This window comes from Dromiciops gliroides, chromosome 1 (assembly GCF_019393635.1).
Source record: "Dromiciops gliroides isolate mDroGli1 chromosome 1, mDroGli1.pri, whole genome shotgun sequence".
In the NCBI taxonomy this organism is placed as follows: Eukaryota; Metazoa; Chordata; class Mammalia; order Microbiotheria; family Microbiotheriidae; genus Dromiciops; species Dromiciops gliroides.
Window position 1 is genome coordinate 588460738 of NC_057861.1, and position 24394 is coordinate 588485131.

General features: G+C 44.2%; 2 protein-coding genes across 2 annotated transcripts in view; both read left to right on the forward strand.

The window, feature by feature from the left end:
- TEKT5 (tektin 5) overlaps nucleotides 1–21462 on the forward strand; it is a 75685-nt gene extending 54223 nt beyond the window's left edge. Inside the window, exons 6-7 of the mRNA XM_043978465.1 lie at nucleotides 16765–16919; nucleotides 21246–21462. Coding sequence (XP_043834400.1) covers nucleotides 16765–16919; nucleotides 21246–21462 — 372 coding nt within the window. The remainder of the gene's footprint in view (nucleotides 1–16764; nucleotides 16920–21245) is intronic.
- LOC122736325 (ER membrane protein complex subunit 8-like) lies at nucleotides 10561–11193 on the forward strand. The gene has a single exon (XM_043978467.1). The coding sequence runs from the start codon at nucleotides 10561–10563 to the stop codon at nucleotides 11191–11193; it is 633 nt and encodes a 210-aa protein (XP_043834402.1).
- Nucleotides 21463–24394: the final 2932 nt, after the last annotated feature.

Here is a 24394-nt window from a genome sequence, read left to right on the forward strand (position 1 = left end):
AGGTGTTTTCTCTCTCTTCTTCCAATCCATTCCCAGCACAGCTGTCAAATCAATGGCCTTAAAGCACAGCTCTAACCAATTACTCCCTTCCCCCAAAAGCTTCAGGAATACTCCATTGCCCTTAGGAGAAAACCCAGGCTCCTTTGGCTGACATTTCAAGCACTTCACAGTTTGGCTCCAGCCTATCTTTACAATCTGATGATGCATTAATTCATCTCACACTCTGCTATGCACCAGCCAAACTGGCCGACCTACTGCTATTCCCCGACAGGACCCTCTGCCTCCTGCCTTTGCCCAGGCCGTCTCCTAGGTGGGGAATGCTCTCCCTGTCCATCTCAGTTTCCTTCTAAGATCAGTTCAAGTGCCTCTGCCTCCTTCAATATGTCTTTCTTGATTTCCCCAGGTACTAGTACCTTCATTATTGTGTATTTTAAAAAAGATATTTTGCATAACTTTTCTGTGAACAAGTTGTATTTACACCCCCCGCCCCAACTCTCTCCTTCCATAGAATGTAAGGCTTTTAAAATTCTTACCACATAGCACAAAGCCTGGCACACAGTAGGTGCTTAATAACTGCTTACCAATCAGCAAGCATTTCTTTATTTAGGAGTTTAATCCAGGTATGGAGCTAAGAGCGAGGGATAGAAGGAAAGGTAAAGACACTGCTTATGCACTGATTTTGGTGACTGCACTGGCTTCTGACCCTTCGCTAGCACAAGAAATACAAGAAAATGCATTTACTTACAAGGGACAAGCTGGATGGATTGAAAAAAGGGAGAAACATGCCCTCTATACATAAACTTATTCCTAAAACACACTAGATCAAGGGTTCTTAACCTTTTTAGGGTCATGGAGCTCTTTGGGATTCTGGTGAAGCCTATGAACCACTTCTCAGAATGGTGCTTTAAAATACATAAAACAAAGTACATAGGATTACAAAGGAAACCTATTAGATTGAAAAGAACATTTATCAAATTACAGGTTCACAGACCCCAGTTTAAAGACCCCTGCCCTAGACCCTAGCTTCCTTTTTTTTTTTTTTAGTGAGGCATTTGGGGTTAAGTGACTTGCCCAGGGTCACACAGCTAGTAAGTGAGTAAGTGTTAAGTGTCTGAGGTACTCAGGTACTCCTGACTCCAGGGCCGGTGCTCTATCCACTGCACCACCTAGCTGCCCCGACCCTAGCTTCTTAAACTGGTTGTGTAAATGAATGTGGGGGTCATGAAAAATTTGGCAACAGTAAAAGGTCATGTATGCCTTTACATACCTACATAGCTGGGGTCGTGTAAAAAGTTCATGGGTGAAAAGGGGTGGCCAGTGGAAAAAGTTTAAGAAGCCCTGCCCTAGACTATGCTGCCGGTCAGTGGTTATGACCTTTTGCCGGATGCAGACTCTATAGCCTGCTGAGCTCAGAGATCTGCAGCCGTTTGAGGCTGAAGATTTGGGGAAGACGAACAGAAAACAAATTCCACACTCCTCAGTAGGAACAGACTGGTCTCCTAAGAGCTTTGGTGTCTGACCAACGGGGAAGGTCTTTCCTCCTCTCATAAATTATCACTGGGGCTGGAATGGAAGGTGGAGCTGTTTGTTTTAAGGCAGCCTGCCTATTTGCTAGGGGGAAAGAGCATCGTGCATGGGGAGAGAGGAAGTAAGATTAAAAAAAAATGGAAAAAAAATTAAGTCATTCCAGAGGTTTATTTTAACACAGTGTAACATAACCCTAGGAAAAGGGTTAAGGCTGGTGGGATACCCTCTCCCGGAGTTAGAGAGTATCCTCTCTGCTTGGGCAGGGCCAGGCAAATGGAGAAAAGCAGGTGGTACAAACTCCTGTCTGTTTCCTGGCAGGGCAGGGTGCCAATGTTGGCTAAGGGCCTCCCTTAGATGTCCCTGTCTCTCAGTTCCAGGAGCCCCGGGCCTTCACACCGCGTGTACTTCTCCCAGGCCAGCTCCTGGTCTCTGTCTGTGAGGGAGTCTGCTGTGGGTGAGGGCAGTGCTCCTCCCATCGGATGATCCCCTCTACCAATCCAGGCCCAACATCCCCAGCACGGGCCTGCCCCTGCCAGCCAGGAAGGAGCACGTGCCAGGGGCACGACTGACTTATAAAAAGGTTTCTGCTCTGCCTCCCCTGGAGGCTTTGCTTTCTTTCTTTTTTAAAAAATCCTCATCTTCTTTGTATGTCCCTGAAAGACAGTGTTTCAAAAGAAATGGGGACCTGAGCCAGGACGACAGAATTAGCTTAACCACATCCCTGGAAACACATCACCTGAGGTCTGGGGGAGGGTTGGGCAGTGTACTCCCAGGTGGAAACCTGCATTCAAGAGTGGACAGTAGGTTATCCAAAACAGAAGGGGTGTATTTGTGTGTGCGTGTGTGTACGCGCATGTGTATGTGAAGTCAACTAATAGTCATTAAGCTATTACTCTGTTCCATGAGCTGTGCTAAATGCTGAGCATACAAAGGCTAGAAACTTGGTCCCTGCCCATAAGGTCTAATGAGGCGCATGACAGGCAAACAGCTCTGGAAAAGTGAGATTTGCACGGCAAAAATGGGGAGGGAAGGACTAGCATTAAAGGGGGTGCCTGCTGTGTTGGGGTTGGGGCAGATGTCGTGGAGTCTGTGTGTGTGTGTGTGTGTGTGTGTGTGTGTGTGTGTGTGTGTGTGTGTGTGTGTGTATAAAGGGCACGTGAAATAGGCAAACAGCAACAGCTCTGAACCGGCTTGTGTGTATGCTGGGCGTGTGTGCACTTGTTTGGAACCACAGCCCTTCAGACCTCTCTGTGCACAACCTGGTGCAGCCAGGGCTGCTTCTGAGGCACAGAGCAGTGCCCTGGCTGGCCATCTTAGGAGTGGGAAGAGAAGGGGGTAGCTTTTGGCCTTGGAGCTGGAGCAATGGTGAAAGATTTCAACACTTTGAGAACCACAGCTTTCCCCTGACTCAAGGCTTTTTGACCAATACAATACCAAGACACCCCCCTACACACACACACACAGCTTTGCATTTTCTTCTCCCTTCTGAAGTTTCATGTTCTCTGATTTGAACTGTTTACTTGTGTTCCCCTCCCTGACCAAATCTAGTTCTTTCAAGTTATGTTGTCTCTCTCCCCACCCCCCAAGGCCAAGAGTATGTTCAGGATCAAAGATCTTGGAAAGGACCTCAGAGATAATCTACCCAGGGTCATAGACTTAGAGCTGGAAGGGACCCCAAAGATCATCTACCCAGGGTCGTAGGCTTAGAACTGGAAGAGATCCCAGGGGTCTAATCCCTTCATTATTTTATTTTATTTTATTTTATTATTTTTTGCGGGGCAACTGGGGTTAAGTGACTTGCCCAGGGTCACACAACTAGTAAGTGTTAAGTGTCTGAGGCCGGATTTGAACTCAGGTCCTCCTGACTCCAGGGCCGGTGCTCTATCCACTGCGCCACCTAGCTGCCCCTAATCCCTTCATTTTTACAGAAAAGGAAACTGAGGCCCAAGGGGTGAAATAACTTATCCAAGATCACTGAAATGTGAATTCAGGTCTTCTAACCCAGTGCTGTCAAACTCAAGATCTCTGCAGCCACATATCTGTGTTTTATTGTATTTTTATTTTAATTATAATTTCATTTCTATATTTCCCAATGACATTTTAATCTTGTTCCAGTGCACTAGGGAGTGTTGTGGGACGTATGCAGCTGTGGTTGATACCTCCGTTTTAATCCAAATCCAATTCTCTTTCCACTATAATATAATGTTTCCCATTGACTAAGACAAAGCCCCAAATATTTCTTGTTGTTTTTCAATTGTGTCCAACTGGGGCAGCTAGGTGGTGCAGTGGATAGAGCACCGGCCCTGGAGTCAGGAGGACCTGAGTTCAAATCTGACCTCAGACCCTTAACACTTACTAGCTGTGTGACCCTGGGCAAGTCACTTAACCCCAATTGCCTCACTAAAAAAACAAAACAAAACTGTGTTCAACTCTTTGTGACCCCATTTGGGGTTTTCTTGGCAAAGATACTGGAGTGGTTTGCCATTTCCTTCACCAGCTCATTTTACAGATGAGGAAACTGAGGCAAACAGGATTAAGTGACTTGCTCAGGGTCACTCAGCTAGTAAGTGTCTGAGACTGAATTTGAACTCAGGAAGATGAGTCTTTCTGATTTCAAGCCCAGTACTCTATCCCGTGGATAGAGCCACTTAGCTGCCCCCAAATCCTCAGCCTGGTTTTAACGGTCCTCCACAATCTAGGCCCAATCTATCTTTCCAACTTTATCTCCCCCTACTCCCCTCAACAAAGCACTTCACTAACAATGCCTGTAACATACCTTATATTTTGTCATTCCTGCTCCTATGCTATTCCTGTTTCCTTTGTCTGAAGAATGTTCTCCTTTCTTCACTTATTGAAATCCCACCCAGTTTTCACAACCATCTTAAAGTATTCCTTCTCTGTGAAGTCAGGTGATTCTAGCCTTGGAGTCAGGAAGATCTGAGTTCAGATCCAGTCCCAGACACTTACTAGCTGTGTGACCTTGGGCAAGTCATTTAACCCTGTTTGCCTCAGGTCCCTTATCTGTAAAATGAGCTGGAAAAGGAAATGGAAAACCACTCTAGTATTTTTACCAAGAAAATCCCACATGGCGTCATGTAGAGTTGGACATCACTGAAACGATTTAACGACAATTTTTTTTTTGTAACCTATCTCATTTGCCCATGTGTTGTAGCTGGAAGGAACTTCGGAGGCCGCTGACTCCAACCCCTCATTTTACACATGAGGAAGTTGAGGGATATAGCGATTAAGTGACTTGCTGTGCCCTCAATTTCCTCATTCATGAAATAGGAATAATAAATAGCCATTAGGGTTGTTGTAACTATGTAATGAAATAATATTTGTAAAGTGCTTTGCAAACCTCAAAGTGCTACATAAAATGTTAGCTATTATTATTAATGTTATTATCCTTATTACTCAGGGTCATCCAAGCTAATCAGTATTTGAGGCAGGATTTAAAACTTGTCCTTTCCCCCATTAGATTGTAATCTCCTTGAGGGCAGGGTCTGGATCATATTGATCTCTGTATCACCTAGTACTAGTAACTACTCAGCCTGACATGATGAGAAAAGCACTTAATTTGAAGCCAAATGACATAGACTGAGTCCTGGCTCTACTATTAGTGATCTGTGTGACCTTGGACATTTCAGTTTATCTCTCTGATTTCAGTTTCCTCATCTGTAAAATGAGAACATTGAGCATGACCTCTAAGGACCCTTCCAGTTCCAGATCTCTGATTCTGTTTGCTCTCCTGGCTCTATATTTCATGAGAATTCCCTATGAGAATTTTATTTTTGCTGTGTTTGCCATCAAAACATCAACGAAAGAGAGAGACATGTCACTTGGAGAGCCAGGTTGTTCTGGAAATCCAACGACAGTCCTCCTACCCTTAAAACTCGAACCTTTTGGACCCAAAAGACCCAGAGAAAAGGATTCCAGATAAGGGTTTGTTTGCCAAGATCAAAACTTGAGGTTGGCCAGATTGGAGCTTAGAATTTTTATGTTCTTTGAACTAATTATCTGCTCCTTCAAATTGAGATCAAATGCTAACCCGTTCTCCCAGGCCTTCCCATCCTGCCTATTATCAGTGGACAGCCCTTTGTGTTGGGCTCTGTGTGGCAAGCACTTGGGAATAGCATTCCACACACTTCCAGGGACTGAATCATAGTATTCATCGTCAAGGAGAACAAATAGGCTGGCAAAAGTTAGGGGGAGGAGAAAGTATGAGAAGGTGGAGTGAAGTTGGGCGTCAGGGGTATGGGCACCATGGTAACAGCCCTTGGAGTTGACTTGTTTAGTGTCCCGAGGTCTGAAAGTGAGTCATTCTGATAACCGCCCAAGCCAAGAGGGCATCTCATTGTGAGAGTCAGCATAGTGGAGTGAAAGGAGGGCAAGAAGAGACATCAGGAGACCTAGGTTTACTACTGGCTCCATCACTTACTAGTTGTGTGAGCCCGGGAAGGTCAATTTCATTCTCTGAGCCTCGGTTTCATCATCTGTGAAATGGAAAGGATCATGTTTCCTGTCCCAATATTTATAAGCTCTACTTGTTCTGAGCTTGCAGTCTGGTTGGGCGCTCTCTCTAAATATATATAATGTGTGTATGTATATATGCATGTATATGTGTACAAATATGTATATATGCATGTATATCTGTGCATACATACATATACTCATACATATATATTTTATTAGATAAATATAATCTATATTAGAAAATGGTGATTATATAAGAAGCATTCAGAGTGTGATGAGATCACATAATGGTTGGGAGGATGAGGTTCAATAAAGTTGTAATATACAATGCTTTGGAAACATCGAAGCCTTATCTAAAGGGTCAGGTGCTAATGAAAGAAAGAAAGGAAGGAAGGAAGGAAGGAAGGAAGGAAGGAAGAAGAAGAAGAAGGAGAAGGAGAAGAAGAAGAAGAAGAAGAAGAAGAAGAAGAAGGAACGAAGGAAGAAGGAAGAGAAAAAAGGGAGGGAGGGAGGAAGAAAGGCTGAACAAATGAATAAGTGCCATTTCTTTAGTTCCATATTTCCCATTGGGACATCTTGTCTGCCTTGTTCTCCAGTCCAGATGCTAGAAAGCTCCAGGTAATGAAGCCACCGACCCATCTAACCCTGAGAATTTCTGAGGGGACTGAGCAATCAGGAGAAGGCCTAAGGCTGGGTAAGCTAAGACAGAAAAAAGAAGGGAGTGAGAGAAGAAAGAGAAGGGAAAGGAGAGGTCATTCACCGTTACTAATTCCCTTCATGCCTATCCAACCTTTGCCCCCAAATTACTTTGCATTTATTCTGTATATGTTTTCTATTTATTTCTGTGCAAATAGGACAGTGCCTGGCAGATAGTGTTTAATAAGTATTTTTTTTTGTAAGATTGTTGAATTGAGAGAAGAGAGAATGGGCCACTGATAGTGGCACTACTGTAGTTGCTCAGGGCCCAGCTTCTGTGACATCCATCATTTATTAGAACTGGGGCTCACTGGATTTCCCCAGGTGGCCCTGCCCACTTCTGTGGGGAGAAGCAAACTTAGCCTTATCACAAGCCATGGCCTTAAGCAGCTCTTCAGGAGCGATTCTTTCCCCCAAAATGTCAATATCACTTTTTTCTGTCTTCCAGGTGGGGAACACTTTGGTGTCCCAGCCAAGGGTTTGCTCTCCTGTTGACAGAACAAACACTGGACAACAACACACAGACAGACACATATTTCTTCTATATTAGGGCTGTTGGGTAGGAGGGGTGCTTTCTGCTGACTGAGCCTCATGCCCCCTCCCCTCCCCTCGAGTTTTTTCTAGGGAGACTTCTTGGGGAATGTGAGGGTGTTCCCACTGAGTATTTGCCCATCCACCTAGCATCCTTGACACAGGCATTCTTGACTTAGAAATCTTTAACCATCAGACTGTGCTCCAAGTGGCATGAGTTCAGTCTTGTTTGTGCAAGGGTGGAATAATAGGAACTCAGTGGCCATCCTAATGGTCAGTTAATAATCTGAAAGGGCCTAAGAAAGATCTCTCCCATCTCTCAACCCCAAAGGAAAAAAATCTAGCCCACATACCTTCTACAGGACTCAGAATTTCCTTTGAGTTAAAATCTGTTCTCTTCAGATGCCTCTTTTTGAAAGAAATATTACATTAATTTAATTATTTAATCCAATTGATCAATTAATTTAGAAGCAGCTAGGTGGTACAGTTGATAACACTCTAATCCTGGAACCAGAAATACCTGAGTTCAACTAGTGCATCAGACACTTACTTAGCTGTGTGACTCTGGGTGAGTCACTTAACCTCTATCTGGCTCAGTTTCTTTAACTGTAAAACAGGGATAATAATAGCATCTAACTCCCAGGGTTATTTTTACCCTGGGGTATTGTTTCTAAATTGAGATTTTCTTTTCCTTTGTAAATAAGTCAGACCACCGGAAAGTTTTCTGATCCACTCTGGTGACCCACAGTATGTATTACACAGGGGTAAGGAGAGAAGGAGGGAGCAGATCTCTACCTCTTAGACTCCTTGACTTAACTCAGGTGCCAACTTTTCTATGTAGCTTGCACTAACATTTCCAGCTTTGGTGGCGCTTTCGCTCTCCTTGAAATACCTTGTATTTATTTATCTATGTGTATAACGTGTCTCCCAGCAGAGAATGTAAACTTCCTGAGTGCAAAGGCTGTCTCTCTTTTTTTTTTTTAACTTTGTTTCCTCAATGCCTTATATACAGTAAGTGCTTAATAAAGTTTTTATTTTATTTTATTGATTGCTTATGCCAGTCTCAGGCATCAAGTTACTATGGTGAAGGGGAAAAAAGACAAATGATTAGAGATCTCTTGTAGCGAATCATCAAACCCAGGAAGCCAAAGAAGCTGACGAATCAAGAAGGGCTTTGAATTGAAGTTCAGTCAGTGATCAGTGATTTGGAAAGTAATAAAAGATGACCAAAGATTAGTTCCAGGTCTCAGTGGCTGCCTGACAGAGATCAGTAATGCCTAGGGTCCAGGACTGAATTTTTCAGAGCATAAGCATTCCCCAGGAAGGGCTGGGTGATTGTTGTAGGACTGATAAGGCCTCTGGGAAGTGGGCAAGAGGCATAGAGGAAAAGAGAGGTACAAAAAGGTCTCAGGAGGGCCCCCGAAAATAAACTTTACTTAAAATAATATTAGTGGAAATATTAGCCTGGGAGTCAGGAGCTCTGAGTTATCTAGTCCTGGATCTTCCAATGACTTGGGATAAATCACATCCCCTCTCTAAGCCTCCCCAATCCTGTTTGCCATATCTATACTTTGGCAGAAGACTTGAATCTATACAGTTTCTAAAGTCTTCAACTGGAGGTTTCAGCCTTGATTGGGATGCTCCAGATTTCTGATTCCTTCCACTCCATGGTGGTCTTTCTCTTCGGATGCTAAGCTAGAGTAGAAGCATGTGGACAGATTTAGATGTCTTCATTACCGACTCTCTTCTACTTTCTTAAAAGAGAGTAAATGATCTTTCCCCCCAAACCTACCACACTAATGTAAACTTCTGTATTTCCATCAAGGGTAAAACCATCCTTCCAAGACATCGAGGTTCACAACCTTAGCATTATCCTTGACTTTTTATTTTTTTGTGGGGCAATGAGGGTTAAGTGACTTGCCCAGGGTCACACAGGGTCACTAAGTGTCAAGTGTCTGAGGCTGGATTTGAACTCAGGTCCTCCTGAATCCAGGGCCGGTGCTTTATCCACTGTGCCACCTAGCTGCCCCTATCCTTGACTCTTCATTCTCCTTCAGCTCAGGCATCCAAGTTGCCAATCTTATCTTTCCCAGTCCTCCCAAATTCTCTTGTATCCACCCCAGTTCAGGCTCTGATCACCTCTTGCCTGGATTATTGCAATAGCCTCCTAATTGGCTTTCCTACCTTCAGTCTTGCCTCATTCTAACCCATCCTCTGCACATGTGCCATTGTGCTTTTCCTAAAACTCGGTTCTTGACCATACCACTGTCTTTCTCAATAAACTCTGACTCCCTATTGACATTAGGATCAAATACAGACTCCCCTGTTTGGTTTTTAAAGCCTACCCAAACCAGGACTTGATCTATTTTTCCAACCTCATCATATATTGCTCCTCTTTCTGTACTCTACAGACCAGCTGGACTGGTTTTCTTGATGTTCCTCACAGTATACTACATGTCCCATCTCTGTGGCTGGCTACACGAGCTATTTCTCAAGTCAGTAATTCACTCTTTCCTCACATGTGCAATTTGGAATACCCAATTTCTTGCAAAATTTAGCTCAACTCCATCTTTGACATGAAACCTTTTCTCATCCCTCCATATTTCCATGGTATCTTTTTGTGTATACTAATATTTGTATAGGTTGTCTCCCCTAAATTCCCAATAGAATGTAAGCTTGGACTATTTCAGTTTTGCCTTTGTATCCCCAATACCTAATATAGTGCTTGGCACATGGTAGTCACTTACTAAATGCTTGTTGATTAACCGATTGATTGATTGATTGATTGATTCTCATTGTCCAAACTAGCATCTCCAGTGCCTCTCACCTCCCAAACTCTCACATTAGCAACAAAATACCTCCATCCTAGCTGGAAAGGATCTAGCTTCTGGACCATGTTGGGATGGATAGGTGGGGGAACATCTCCAGACTCCCTGTTGTCCTTCTCTGATGCTGGGATGAATTAGAGGTCTGTTTAATCTCATCGCCACCACCCTTCCCCGCAGTAGATTCTGGGACAGTCGTTTTGTGTTGTTCTTCAGCCAATACTGAACTATCATAGATTGTTCTCCATTCTTTCCATGGAGAGCCGCTGAGGCCCCATCAAAAAGCACCCATGGCCGAGCGCTTCCCCACCTCTGGACGGGAGCTGACAGCTCGAGGTCCGGCCGACGCCGGCAGACGAGAGGAGGCGGTGGGAGCGCCTCGGACGGGTGGGGGGGGGGGGCTGCGGGGCCGGAGCGGACCAACGCCGCCGCAGTGGGGGCTGAGCCGCGCCGGGCTTGGGACGCTGGCCGGCCGCCGTTGTAGCGGGCCTCGGGCCCGGGCCTCACCATGCTAGGCGTGAGGTTGACCACCCAGGCCTACTGCAAGAGGGTGCTGCACGGGGCCAAGTACCCCCACTTCGCCGTCAACGGGCTTCTGGTGGCCGAGAAGCAGAAGCCCCGCAAGGAGCAGCCCTCGCACAGCGGCCCCCACCCGCACCAGACCCTCTTAGTGGACTGCATCCCCCTGTTCCACGGCACCCTGGCGCTGGCCCCCATGCTGGAGGTGGCCCTCACCTTGATTGATTCATGGTGCAAAGATAATAGCTATGTGATTGCTGGTTATTATCAAGCTAATGAACGTGTAAAGGATGTCAGTCCAAACCAGGTTGCTGAGAAGGTAGCTTCCAGAATTGCCGAGGGCTTCAATGACGCTGCGCTCATCATGGTAGACAACACGAAGTTTACAATGGAGTGCATAGAACCCACCATCCATGTGTACGAGCATCCTGAAAATAAATGGCGGTGCAGAGACCCACACTATGATTATTTTGAAGACTGGCCAGAAGCCCAGAGGATCTCGCCATCTCTCTTGGACAACAAGTCCTATGAAACCCTTGTGGATTTTGATAACCACCTGGACGGCATCCGAAATGACTGGACAAATCTAGAGATCAATAAAGCTGTTCTACACCTATGTTAGGGAGGGATTTCACTGACTGATTTATGGGCATTTCCACTACACTGAAGAGGAAAAAAGAAATATTTTTAAATGTAAATAGAATAATTCTCCTACCTTACGTGGAAAGGCAACAGTTTTAAGAAATGGCACGTGGCTCAAAAGAGTCAGTGTGTCTAAGTGGTCACCTTTTTAAAACAAAGATCTCTAGGGGAGATATAAGCTGTCATGTCTAGCTGTCCGTATGGATTCTTTCCCACTTGTATGTTGCTCTAATCTTCAAAATCAAAGCAATTTCTGCTTGTCCAAGATTGTTCTATTAAATGATTTTGACCAAAAGAAAAAAAAAAAAGGGCACTCATATGCCTGAGGGTATTGGTGATGTATGAAGAGAAGACAGAAAGCAAGGAGCAGTGACCAGACTCATGTCTCACTGAGTCATCCTGCTCCTTTCTCTGCTATCCTTTCTTCTTTGTCTCATCCCTTATATGTGGGTATTCCTCCAAGGCTCTGTTCTGGGTCCTCTTTCCTTCTCTCACAACACTCTCTCTTGGCAATCTCATCAACTCTTGCAGCTTCATGTATCACCTCTATGTAGATGACTCCCAGCTTTCTGTTTCCAGCCTTAACCTTGGTCCTTTGCTCACAGAATCTTAGGACTGGAAGAGACCTCAGAGATGATCCTTCTTGATCAATAAATCATACCTGACAAATGGCCTGTGTAGCCAATGATAGGAAATACTATTGCACAAAGTAACCCTTTCCATTATGGGAACAATTCTCTTTGTTGGGATGTTCTTCCCTCATATTGAGCTGGAATCTGATTTGCTCTCATTTCCACCCACTGGTCCTGATTTCTTTCTCCTAGGGTCATGGTGATGATGATAGCTAGCATTTATGTAGTACTTTAAGGTTTTCAAAGCACTTTACCAGTATCTCATTTGATTTTCATAACAATCTTGAGAGATAGGTGCTGTTATTATTGCCATTTAACAGATGAGAAAATTGAGGCAGAGGTGAAGTGACTTGCCCAGGGTCACACAGCTGGTGTCTGAGGCCAGATCAGAACTCAAATCTTTCTGATTCCAGGTCCAGCACTCTATCCACTATATTCCCCAATTGCCTGAAGGGTCACAACAACCCTTCCATACAACGACCCTTACTATATTAGAATACATTTATCATGTCTTGTCTAAATCTTCTCCAGGCTAAATAATCCTAGTTTCTACAGATTACATGGTTTTGGATTTAACCTCTACTTTGGTCACCTTCCTCTGTATGTATTCCAGGCTGCCACTATTTTTAAGCCCATATTTCTACTTCCTTCTTGAGAATTTATGCCTGTATGTTCTGCCAGCATCTCAAACTTATTACATGTCCAAAATAGAACTATTCCTCATCGCTTCAAAAGTTGCTCCTTCTGCTAAATGTCCTTTTTCCATTAATGACCAGCCACTACCCTAGTCAAACTGTACTATTCTGTCATTCTACAAAGAAAATAAAAAAAGAGAGAAAGAAAAAAAAGAAATTCAATAAGTTGTTGTCCATCCTTTGTTTCAAAGAGGACCAATGACATCACAGGTGATGTTTTGACTTACAAGTGAATTGGATTTAGGTAAAGCAGAATTGTGCAAAGTCATCAGCCCCACTCTCTCTTCCAGAGTTGTTGAAGTCCAATGGCAAGATAAAAGTCAAGACAACTTGGCCTTGGATTCAGTGGATGATCTTGGCATCTTCAATGTCTTTTTGAGCTCTAAGCTCTCCACAGTGCCTGCTTCAGCAACCTTGGTGCCTGTTGAAACAAATGTTTCTTATCCACCCATCCTGCTAGTGAAAGTCAGTCAGGCAATAGGTACCTACCATGTTATGTGCCAAGCACTATGCTAAGTGCTACAAAGAAAGGCAGAAAACAGTCCCTGCTCTCAAGAAGGTCACAGTTTAATAGATGAGACAAGATGAAAACAACGATTTGCCAATAAAATACATACAGGATAAATTGGAGATAATCACAGAGGAAAGGTGCCAGCCTTATAGAAGATGGGGGAAAAGCTTCCTGTAGAAGGTGGAACTTTAGGTGGGACTTGAAGGAAGCTAGCTAGGGACATCAGGAAGTGAGGGAATGAGGAGGGAGAGTATTCCAGTTTTGGGAGACAAAGTGAAAATGTGTGGAGTTTAAAGATGGAGTGACTGCGTGAGGAACAGCAAGGAGTCAGTGTCTCTGGATCACAGAGTACTTGGAGGAGTAGTAAAGTGTGAGAAGACTGGAAAGACTGGTTTTTTGAAGGGCTTTGAATACCAGAGAGATGATTTTATATTTGATTTTGGAGGCGATAGGGACCACTAGAGTTTACTGCGTAGGGAGGAATGCCTCTCATTAACATTGAGTTGTTCAGTCATATCCAACTCTTTGTGACCCCCATGAACCATAGCACACCAGGTCCTTCTTCTGTACTCCACTATCTCTTGAAGTCTGTCCAAATTCATGTTCATTGTTTCCATGACACTGTCTATTCATCTCATCCTATGCCGTCCCCTTTTCCTTTTGCCTTCAATCTTTCCCAGCATCAGGGTCTTTTCCAATGAGTCCTGTCTTCTCCTTATGTGGCCAAAGCTTCAGTTTCAGCATTTGACCTTCTAGTGAATAGCCTGAATTAATTTAAGTATTGAGGAATGCCTCTCCTTGCCTTTGTTTGTCTGTTGATATCCTTCTAGCTATTCACGATGGTTCAGGAGACTTAGCACTGGCTCTGCAGTCAAAGGACCTGGGTTCAAATCCTTAACTCCCTGTGTAACTTTGGGCAAATTACCTAACCTCCCTTGGTCTCTGTTTCCACAACTATAAACTGAAAAGGTGGGACCAGATGAGGTCCTGACCAGCTCCACATCTGTAATCCTTTAGGACTTAATTAAAATGCTATCTCCTTCACGAAGCTTTCCATGGTGCCGCTAACAAGAAGGGACTTTTAAAAATCTCTCCTAGTATTTTGTACCTATCTTAAACACTTATCGCATTCTATCAAGTATTATAGTTATTTTTGTACATTGTCTTTCTCTCCAACTAGATTATAGGATCTTTGAGGGCAGGGATCTTGCCTTATTATTTATCTTAGCATCTGTCCCCTTCACAGACTGCTATTTGGTCTTACACCTAGTAGATTCTCAGTAAGTGCGAAGTGTTTTTGGACTCTTTTATTATTTTTTTCAGGGCAATGGGGGTTAAGTGACTTGCCCAGGGTCACACAGCTAATAAGTGTCTGAGGCTGGGTTTGAACTCAGGTTCTCCTGAATCCAAGGCTGGTGCCTTATCCACTGCGCCACCTAGCTTCCCCCATGTGAAGTGTTTTTAATTGCATGCAAATCCAGCTATATACCCAGGTATGATTTGAAGAAGACTAGAAAGGCCCCTTATCCAGAACATATTTTCCCTGCTGGCCTGAAATTCCATTATTAAAGATTCACTCATTTGAGATAAGGTATTAGGATTGTAAAAATGTAAATGCCCTAGAGAGGGGAAGTTTATTAGAATGCTTTGTGGTAAATGAATTTATTAGATTTTTTTGTGGCATCATAGTTTCTTAGATTTAGAGGTAGATGGGACCCAAGAGGCCACTGAGTCCAACACCCCCATTTTACAGATGAGGAAAATGAGGTGAAGGACATTTCAATGACTTGAACAAGATCTCACAGCTAGTAAGTATCTAAGCGGGGATTACATCCTGAGTCCTTCTGACTAAGTTCTTTGCCCTATCATTTATGGGAAAGGGACAGTAAAGGTTTTCTAGTCTAGTGATCCCTAACCATTTTGTGTCATGGACCCCTTTGGTAGTTTGATGAAGCCTATGGACCCCTTTTAGAATTATATTGCAATACAATTATAAAAGAAAAATGTTAAGTTCATAGATTCCACTTGCCCTAGTCTAACTCTTCAATTTATAGAAGAGAAAACTCAAGACCAGAGTTGGAAAACTAAGTGAAACCTAGAATAGGGCATTTTAATGGGCACAGGAAGGGGAAAGAAGTTGAGATATAGGGCATTGCCCAGGGAAAGGTATGGGCCTCATACAACCATCATCTTGGGAATCTATTGGTAGAATTCATAGAAAAAAGGGAAGAGAGAAAGGCAGGGATAACTGAAGATTAATTACACAAATTTGCCTTTTATGCTGGCAGGGCTTCGGCATCCCTGCTCCTCCTACTCATTGGTAAAACCAGTTCTTGCTTCTTTCTGGCCAGTTCTTCCCTGACAACCCCTTGTGTGAGATCCTCAACAGCACCACTTCTGGTTGGAAGCTATCATTTCAGTTTCCATTCATCACTCTCCTGAAATGGTGTTGGGAAACATTTTGGTTCCTCTCCCACACTGTCTCAGTGGCTGTTTGTTTCTAGGAAACTTCCTAATTTCTCCCCCAACTCCTCAGCATCGTCCTCACAAGGAAAGGTCCTGATCAGATGGGCAAGGCTTGTGACCAGGGAGAGAAAAATCTGAGGCCATTTCTAGAGGTCCCGGTCTGAACTGGGACAGGCCAAGGGGTTTTACTGCAGGATGAGACAATTCCTGGTGTGGATATAAATAATAGATTTTGTTTCTTTCCCTTACTTAAATGCTTCACATTTGCACAGTATTTTTACCTTTTCAAAAAACCTTCATGTCTATTATCTTGTTTTATTTTTAATGGATCTCAATGAGATCTGATTCATAGATAAAGGTCACGGAGGAATGCAATTGCCCCATGAAGTCTTTCTTTCTTTCCTGGGGTCTCATATGTCTTTCTCTGTGTAGTCACAGAAGATAATCCTATTATCACCTTCATATCAGTTGTGATATTGTTTCAAAATAGCAGAATGACTCACAAGTCAAATGTTTGGAGTAACTACTCCTAGGGGAGAAAATTAAATCAAAATTAGTTAACTGTTTCAAAAATAACTATGGAATGATTACAATAATGGAAACAAAAAAAGAAAAAATAAAACAAAGTTCAATGGTTGTTTAAGTATAATGGCTAATCTTAGCTCCAGGAAAAATAGGAAATGTATCACCCTCTTTTTGTTGGAAAGGTGGAGGCCCATGGGTGTGGAATGGGGCATATGTGGTCATACAGAAGTGAGGCGGCTGTTGCTTTTGTTACAAGTGAAGGAGCACTTGGGGAAAGAGGGGTATTGTTTGTCCCTCATTCTCAAAGAAGACCAATGATATCAGGAGGGTGATGTCTTGACTTGCAAGTAATTTGGATTTAAGTGAGGCAGATCTGTACAAAGTCATCAGCCTCTTTCTCACCTCCAGAGTCATCCGGGTCCAGTGGCAAGACATGGATCAGGACAACTGGCAATGGCCCTCAGAGAGTGGAGTAGGAGTGGGGAGATGGGTATATCCAGAAATTACCAGTGGGGGAAAAAGATATCAATAAAAACTTTAAAAATTAATTGCAGAGAAAACAAAAACCATTTAACAGTGAAATATGTTGTGAAAAAAAAAGACCTAAAGGTTTTTATTTATTATCCTCTCCATGTTTAGGGGCAAAGGAGAGGTGAAAGATGAGAAGTAAAATGAGGTGGGGGGAGGCTGCCGCTGCTAACCAGTTTTTGTTGGTTGTCCAGACACTGCAAGAAATCTTCCAGACTGAGAATACCATCATGCTTTTGGAGAGGGCCATCATGGCCAAGGAGTGTCCATTGAAGGTGGCTCAGACGAGGCTTGAGCATAGAACCCGGCGCCCCAACGTGGAGCTCTGCCGGGATATTGCTCATTTCAAGTGAGTAGCAGTGGGTGGCTGTGGGGACTGCCTGGATGGATGAGAAGAAGCAGTGTACATATGGGAAGAGGAGCATGGGCCAGCATTGGAAAAGACAGAGAACCGCTAGGTTTCCTGGGAACCCAAAGTCAGGTGATAACTTTCGTCAGGGGTGGTGAGTCCCTGGGGGGACTCCATAGAGAGTGAGATTCTTCAGGATGAGATCAGAGTATCTGTCTGCTGAACTTCTGATTTCTGCTGGCAATTTTCAGGCCCACAAAAATGTGAATGTTTATAATTGCGAGTGCTTCAAATAATCCAAATATTTCCCCAATGGGTGTGCCCCCCTCCCTGCTAGAGAAAGGCTATTTTTATTGATGGAAGGACTTTACAAGAAAGCTGCTACTAACCTGAAAAAAGGATTGAGAGAACTGGGTGGGGCGGAGGGCAGGAGTGCAGGTAGGGGACAAAGGAAATGAGAAGTCAGGCTTCTGGATCCTTCTCTCATTCCTCACCAGTGGAATCAATCCTGCTGACCCAACCTGGGGATAAAGTGTTGTGGCTTTAAAAGAACAAACGTTCTGTAGCACCTTAATTTCTTCGAGCTCTTGTGAGCTCTGTATAGACACCTTCTTTGGGCACATGGGAGAAATCGAGATCCAGAGAGGTGGAGAGCATTTCAGGGGAATGAGTGGGACTTTGGGATTCATGGGGTCTGGGTTCGGATCCCCACTGCCCTTGGGGGTACCTCCCTCCCTCTGACTGGAGAAGGTGGAGGATGGATAGTTAAGGAGCTCCCCCCAGATCTCCCATTTACCAAGGGTCGCCATGTTACCATCTCCCACTTCCTTGATTGTGCACCTCTAGACTTCATCACATCATCATCCCCTCACCACGGACCCTTGACCCCTGCATTTCAGCTTTTTTAATGCGTTGTAAAAAACCCACCATATTTGTATATGTTATAGTCTCACTAGACTGGGTGGTCTTTGAGGGTCTTAAGCCTTTCCTTTGCATTCTCAGGGCTTAGCACAGTGCTTGGCACAGAAAAGGTACTTGATAAACATTTGTTGATTGACTGATTACACCGGACCTTGGATCCCTCATGTGTAGAATGAGGGAGTTGGATCCTCTAAGGGCCCCTCCAGCTCTATGATCTGTGATCTGTGATTTATGATCTGGACTCTGGATCCTGCAGTACGGAGCCAGGATCAGACTTGGGCCAAGAGCTCAGAAGGACGGTTCCGTCTAGAACTCCACTTAGTAATTCTTTGTGCAGATTCCAGGCTCCTACACTCTGGGCCATTCTCATTCTAGACCGTTCTGCTCGTAAGCTCACAGATCCCAGGAGATCAAGTTCACGGTACTTCTTTTCCCCATCCTGTAGATTTCAGGACAGGAACAAGAATGGCAGGAATGAGGCAGGATGGGAGGGAGCCAGAGAACAGGGAGAGTCACAGAGGAGAGCTAAAGAGAAACAAATGAGGCCACGCAGAGAGACTCTGAAAGAAAATACTCTGTGCTGCCCTGATAGTGACGATGCCCAGAGAGATAACCCTTAGCAAAGTTTCTGCTATTTCCTGTCAAAGGTTTAATCACATTGGGAAATGGAAAAGTCTTGACATTTAAGGGGGTGGTGTGTACCTGCCCAGATGGGAAGCTGCAAAGCCTGTGAGGGAGAGGTCTCCCCGGGCCCTTTGGATTAGTGTCTGATCTGATCTTGCTGCTCTCCTCCCTCCCATGGCGCAGTCAGGGTGGGGCCAGTGGTCTGGCCTCCTGAGGGTAAGTGCCCAGGGCACCCCCTCTTAACTAGATGCACATAGAAGTAAAGTTGTGGGAGTGAAGAGCGGTCATCCCTCCCTGAGCTATCTTCCATTGCCCCATGATCTCAATTCCAGTCCCTGCAGTCCTCTGTGTTGCCTGCTGGCATAGTTCAATGCCTACTGTGCAAGAAAATGGAGAAGGTGGTCACAGTGATGTTGAGGACAAATTTCCCGGGGTAGAGCAGCCGGAAGCTTTTTCACAGAAATTTTATCAGAGTTTATTTGCTGTTTGTTCCAGAGGAAGTGCTGCTATTGGCTGAACTCCCCTGTGTCGGAAGCTTGCCAATTGTAGGGCCAAAAGGAAATGGGCAGAGGACATTTAGTTAAGCTTAGGGGTGGACTCACTTGGGACTGCAGAGAGAGACCTGGCAAGTGCAGTAATAGTTCATTCCCTGTGAGGGTAATTTATAGTGGGGTAGACAGAATTCAATTCAATTCAATTCAATAAACGTTTATTTAATACCTACCATGTGCTGGACACTACACTAAGTCCTGAGGATACAAAAAGAGGCAAAAGATAGTCCCTGCCCTCAAGGAGCTTACAATCTAATGAGAGAGATAACGTGCCAACAAATATATGCAAAGCAAGCTATATATAGGATAAATAGGAAATAATAGAAGTAAGGCAGTGGAGTGAAAAGGGGTTGACGAAGGCTCTCTGGAGGAGGTGGGTTTTAATTGGGACTTAAAGGAAGCCTGGGAGGTCAGTAGGTAGAAAGGAGGAGGGAGAGCATTTCAGGCCTGGAGGACAGCCAGAGAGAGTGCCAGGAGCCAAGAGATGGAGTGTCTAGTTCAAGGAACAGCCAGGAGGCCAATGTTACTGGATTGAAGATATCAAGGAGTAAGGTGTAAGAAGACTGGAAAGGTAGGAGGGGGCTAGGTTAGGAAGGGCTTTGAATGCTAAACAGAGCATTTTGTATTTGCTCCTAGAGGCAATAGGGAGCCACAGAAGTTTATTGGGGGAGAGGCATGATCAGAATTGTATTTTAGGAAAATCACTTTAGTGGCTGAATGAAGAATGGATTGGAGTGGGGAGAGATTGAAGGCAGGCTGACTCACCAGCAGGCCATTGTATGAATCTTGGTGTGAAGTGATGAGGGCTTGCACTAGAGTGGTAGCAGTGTCAGAGGAGTGAAGGGAGTGTATTTGAGAGATGTTGCAATGGTAAAAATCATCTGGCCTTGGCAATAGCTTGGATATGGGGCATGGGGCAGGAACAAGGGGAAGAGAGAAGCAAGGGTTGGGGAAAGGGAGAGGTTGGGAAACAAAGACCCAGCTTCAGGAATCCCTGATGGACTCTGTTCCAAGGCATAGGAATTCCTATGGAACATTCTTATTGGGGGGGAGGAGGGGTAAGGATGGGGAAGAACTTCTGCCATGACAGTGTCCTAATGGGACACTGAGGCAGGTGAGGTCAAGAGCTGAGATTATCCATCAGCTGAAATGTCCATTCTGGATATTATCTAGGCCTAAGGTTTGCTCTTCTCCCTTTAGTCATTTTTTGAATGGATGTCACAGGACCTTCTCTCTTCTCTTCCGCCCTGTCACCCCTCCTCAGTCAAAATGCTCAGACATCTGCATCACTTTTGCAGGGGGTCCAGTCGTGTAATTTCATTGATATAAAAGAAAACCCCCTCTACCGAGGCTGATTGGCTCCTACAGCTCTGAGGCTGGGGCACTGAGAGGTTAAATGCCTTGTCCGCTGTCACACAGCCACGATGTACCAAAGGTGGTACTTAGATGTAGGTCTTCCTTATTCTGAGCTCTATATCCATGCTGCCATGCCCCCCAGTCTCCAAGAGAGCCTTTGGACAAACCATTACTGGGCAGCTAGGTGGCACAGTGGATAGAACGCTGGCCCTGGAGTTGGGAGGCCCTGAGTTCAAATCTCACCTCAGACACTGATTAGCTGTGTGACCTTGGGCAAGTCACTTAACCCCAATTGCTATGAACATCTGGGGCATCTCCAGTTGTCCTAATGTATAACTTACCACTGGATCTAGATGTCTCTGTGGGAAAGAGTGAGGTTAGTAACCTTGCATGGCCCTCAATCACTTAAATCTAATTCACTGCAAATCATGACATCGCCCTGATGTCATGGTCCTCTTCAAGAGCAAATAACAAACAACAACAATAATAATTTCCAAGGATGAAGAGTCCCCAGCTTTAGTCACCTCATTCCAACAGAGATGCATGATGGGGGGAATTCCCTTTGATATCTAATTCAAATCCCCTAAACTACAGTCTATGTTGTTTTCCTCTTGTCTGGGGGAAGGAGAGTAGCAGATTTATAGGAGCATAGATTTAGAGGTAGAAAGGATTCTCAGAGACTCTAGTCAACTCCCTACCCCTACCCTCCTCTAATTTTCCAAATGGTGAAGCTTAATTAAGTTGCAGGGAGGTTGGGAGACATCCAAGGCTTCCAAAGTATCAGAGGCAAGAATAGAAGAATCCTGAGCCAGTGCCCCTTCTTACTACCTCTACATTGCCTGCCTCACTCCCTGTCCTCTATTCCTTGCCATAGGCTAGTGAATGAAGCATTCACCATCGATGACACCTTGCAGACTCTGAAGCTTCGACTGTGTGAGGCACAGGACACCCTGCAGCTTCTGGTCCTTACCAAGACTCGGTTGGAACATGATCTTTCTGTTAAAGCCAACTCTCTCTTCCTCGACAAGGAAAAATGTATGACAATGCGAAAGACCTTCCCCAGCACCCCTCGCCTAGTGGGCTATACTTGAATCTATGAGCCCAACTGCATTCAAACTTGCTCTTCCTTCTCCCTTCCTGACTGAACCTGGATAGTAGCAGTCCACTCCTTGATTCACCTGTTCAATATGTGACATAAAGTTGAAAATCAGAAAAAAAGAAATCTTCACTTACTCCCTTTTTTCCCATTATAAAAAATATTTATAAAGTCAAATAAATATACCAAAACCACATTTTTGGACCTTATTCCTTGCTAAAGGGCCAGCTTCCTGGCAGGCCATGAGAGAGGACAATGTCCCCACAAGGATTTTGGCAGGATTTTGCACAGTCCCAGGGAAAGAAGGGACCTCCCTCACTCATATAATCATAGTAGTTTGTAGAAGGGGACAAGGAGAGAGGAGATGATATGTGTGTCGAGGGGCAGGGTTTTGAAAAGTACAAGTTGGGTCTTTTGTGAGGATGTTGGGGGGGGTGGTAAGAGGACAAGTTTAGACTTGGAGTGGAAAATACAAGTTGGGAAATGGGGTCAGGGTGGGGGGGATTGAGCTGGAAAATTAAGTTGGGGCCAATTTGGGGCAGTAAATACTAATACTGTGGTGACCCAGAGAAAGGGTAATCAGCATGGGCTTCAGCTCTTGGAAGCCTCTGAGAGATGGTGAAAAGTTCAACTTGGAAAGACTTAAGAACCAATCACAATTCCTGAGGACCCGTGATGAAACATGCAAACCTCCCTAGCCCATGCCCCTCAGGGGAGGGACATATATTTTAGGACAGGGTCAGTGAGGGAATTTGTTCTGTTTGAGTATTCATATTTGTGGCAAAGTTTTGTTTCTCATTCCTTGTCTCCTTCCCCAAGGGGTTGGGAGGTAGGAGAGAGAGGAAATACATGCTGATCAATTGGAAAATGAAATTTAAAACCTCCCCAAAAACAGAATGTAAAAAATAATCCTGTCCATTCCACTGTCTCTAAGCAGGAGTTCACTTCAGCCACCTCATCAGATGGGATCTGTCTATGCCATCTTAGAAATTTCCAATTTAGGTAGTTCACAGACCCAGTAGATAATACTTCCCTGACCTCTGTATGGCTTTCTGGAGACACCTCAAAGAAAAAACCACCTATATCACAATTTTGCTAGAGTCTGGTCCTGTCCTTATCTATTGCAGCCATACGATGGATGCATTCTATATTCTGCCATGAATTACTAGGGAAAAGAAGCTTTGTGGTAAGCCTTTTCCAAAACTTATTAAAGATATTCACAGCGAGGTGGATAGTTGTTCCTGGTTAGGAAAACCTAAAATCTGAATCTTGCTTCAGATATTTACCAGTTCTATGACCTTGGGTGAGTTATTCCATGTCTCTCATCCTCAGTTTGTTCATTTGAAAAAAATGGGGATAATAATAGTATTTACTTCACAGGCTTGGTATGGGGATCAAATGAGATAACATGTAAAGTGTTTTGCAATAAATTGTGCTCAAAGTCTAGGTGCACTTTTAAGCTTTAATAGCTTAAACTAACTCTGTGTGTGCTAGCTTTATTTAGGCTTATTTATCCTATACTATGGGACTGGAAGTTGGCCCACTGGTGTGTCCTCACTGACCTAAGAGACATCATGACTTTTTGTGACTATTCAAGCTGGTTTGAGAAACTGATGGGGGACTGAGGTGGAGTATCGGGCCCTTTCCTACTAGCCTTTATTTTCTACAATATATCACCCACTCTGACACTTAATTTCCTTGTTTTATTCTTTTACTGTTTGATGTGTGTTAGTTTCGGTTCTCCAATTAGGATGTAAACTCTGGGGGGGCAAGGCCTCTGCTTTGTGTTTCTTCTGTATCCCACAATCTTTCCCCTGCCCTCAAAGGGGTTGAATGAGTACAAATTGAAGGGATCCTTTCTTTAGGGAATATTGGATTTACAATGATTTCCTGATCTTAGATGATAAGAAGTGGATGGGGAACAGAGGAAGAAAGGAACAGAGGTGGGAAAGTTATTCTGTACTTCTAACCTGGTGCATGCTCATCTTCTCCCCTCTGTCTTTGGGGATCCTTTGGGTATGGGATGCTCACCATATCCTCCTCTATCTATTCAGAGGGGGGAAAAAAGCTAGTTGATAAAAGGAAGTCCTAGAGACAATTCAGTTCTGGTGTCCTGCCAGGACAGAAAATAAATGGGGAGAAATTGGAGAATTTCCCAGCTGACCTGATTCCCCATTTGGCTCAACTAGGATTCTTTCTGTCCTGCCCTGGGGAACAAGCTGTTTCTTGGGTAAAGGGGGAAGTCTTTCTGGGACAGTTCTCCAATATCTCTACAATCCCTTCCTCTACATAGCGGCCCAAGCGACATTCCTAAAGCACAGGGCCTACCGTGTCACACTCTTGCTCAAAATGTTCCAGGGCTAAATAAAATACAAACTTTGGGATTTGACATTTTAAAAGATTCCTCTATGATCTGGCTCCAGCCTAACTTTCTGGGCTTAGCCTTTATTACCACCCTTCCCAAACTTTATGTGGCAGCAAATCTGGCCTACTAGCTTTTCCTCACACAAGACTTCCCATCTCCTGTCATATCTTTACACAGCATGGGCCTTCTACCTGGAATGCTCTTCCTCCCTACCTCTGACTCATAGGATTCCTGGCAAAGCTCATCTCAAGCGCCTTGAGGTCTTTCATCTGAGGTCTTTCATGAGCCCTCCTACTGTTAGTGACTCCCCTACTAAAGTTACCTTATATTTACTTTGGAGTGATTTTTTATTTGTTATTGTTCAGTCATTTCAGTCACGTCTGATTCTTCATGACCTCATTTGGGATTTTCTTGTCAAAGCTGCCAGAGTGGTTTGCCATTTTCTTCTCCAGCTCATTTTACAGATGAGGAAACTGAGGCAAACAGGGTTAAGTGCCTTACCCAGGGTCACTCAGCTAGTTAAGTATCTGAGGCCAGATTTTAACTCAGTAATATGAGTCTT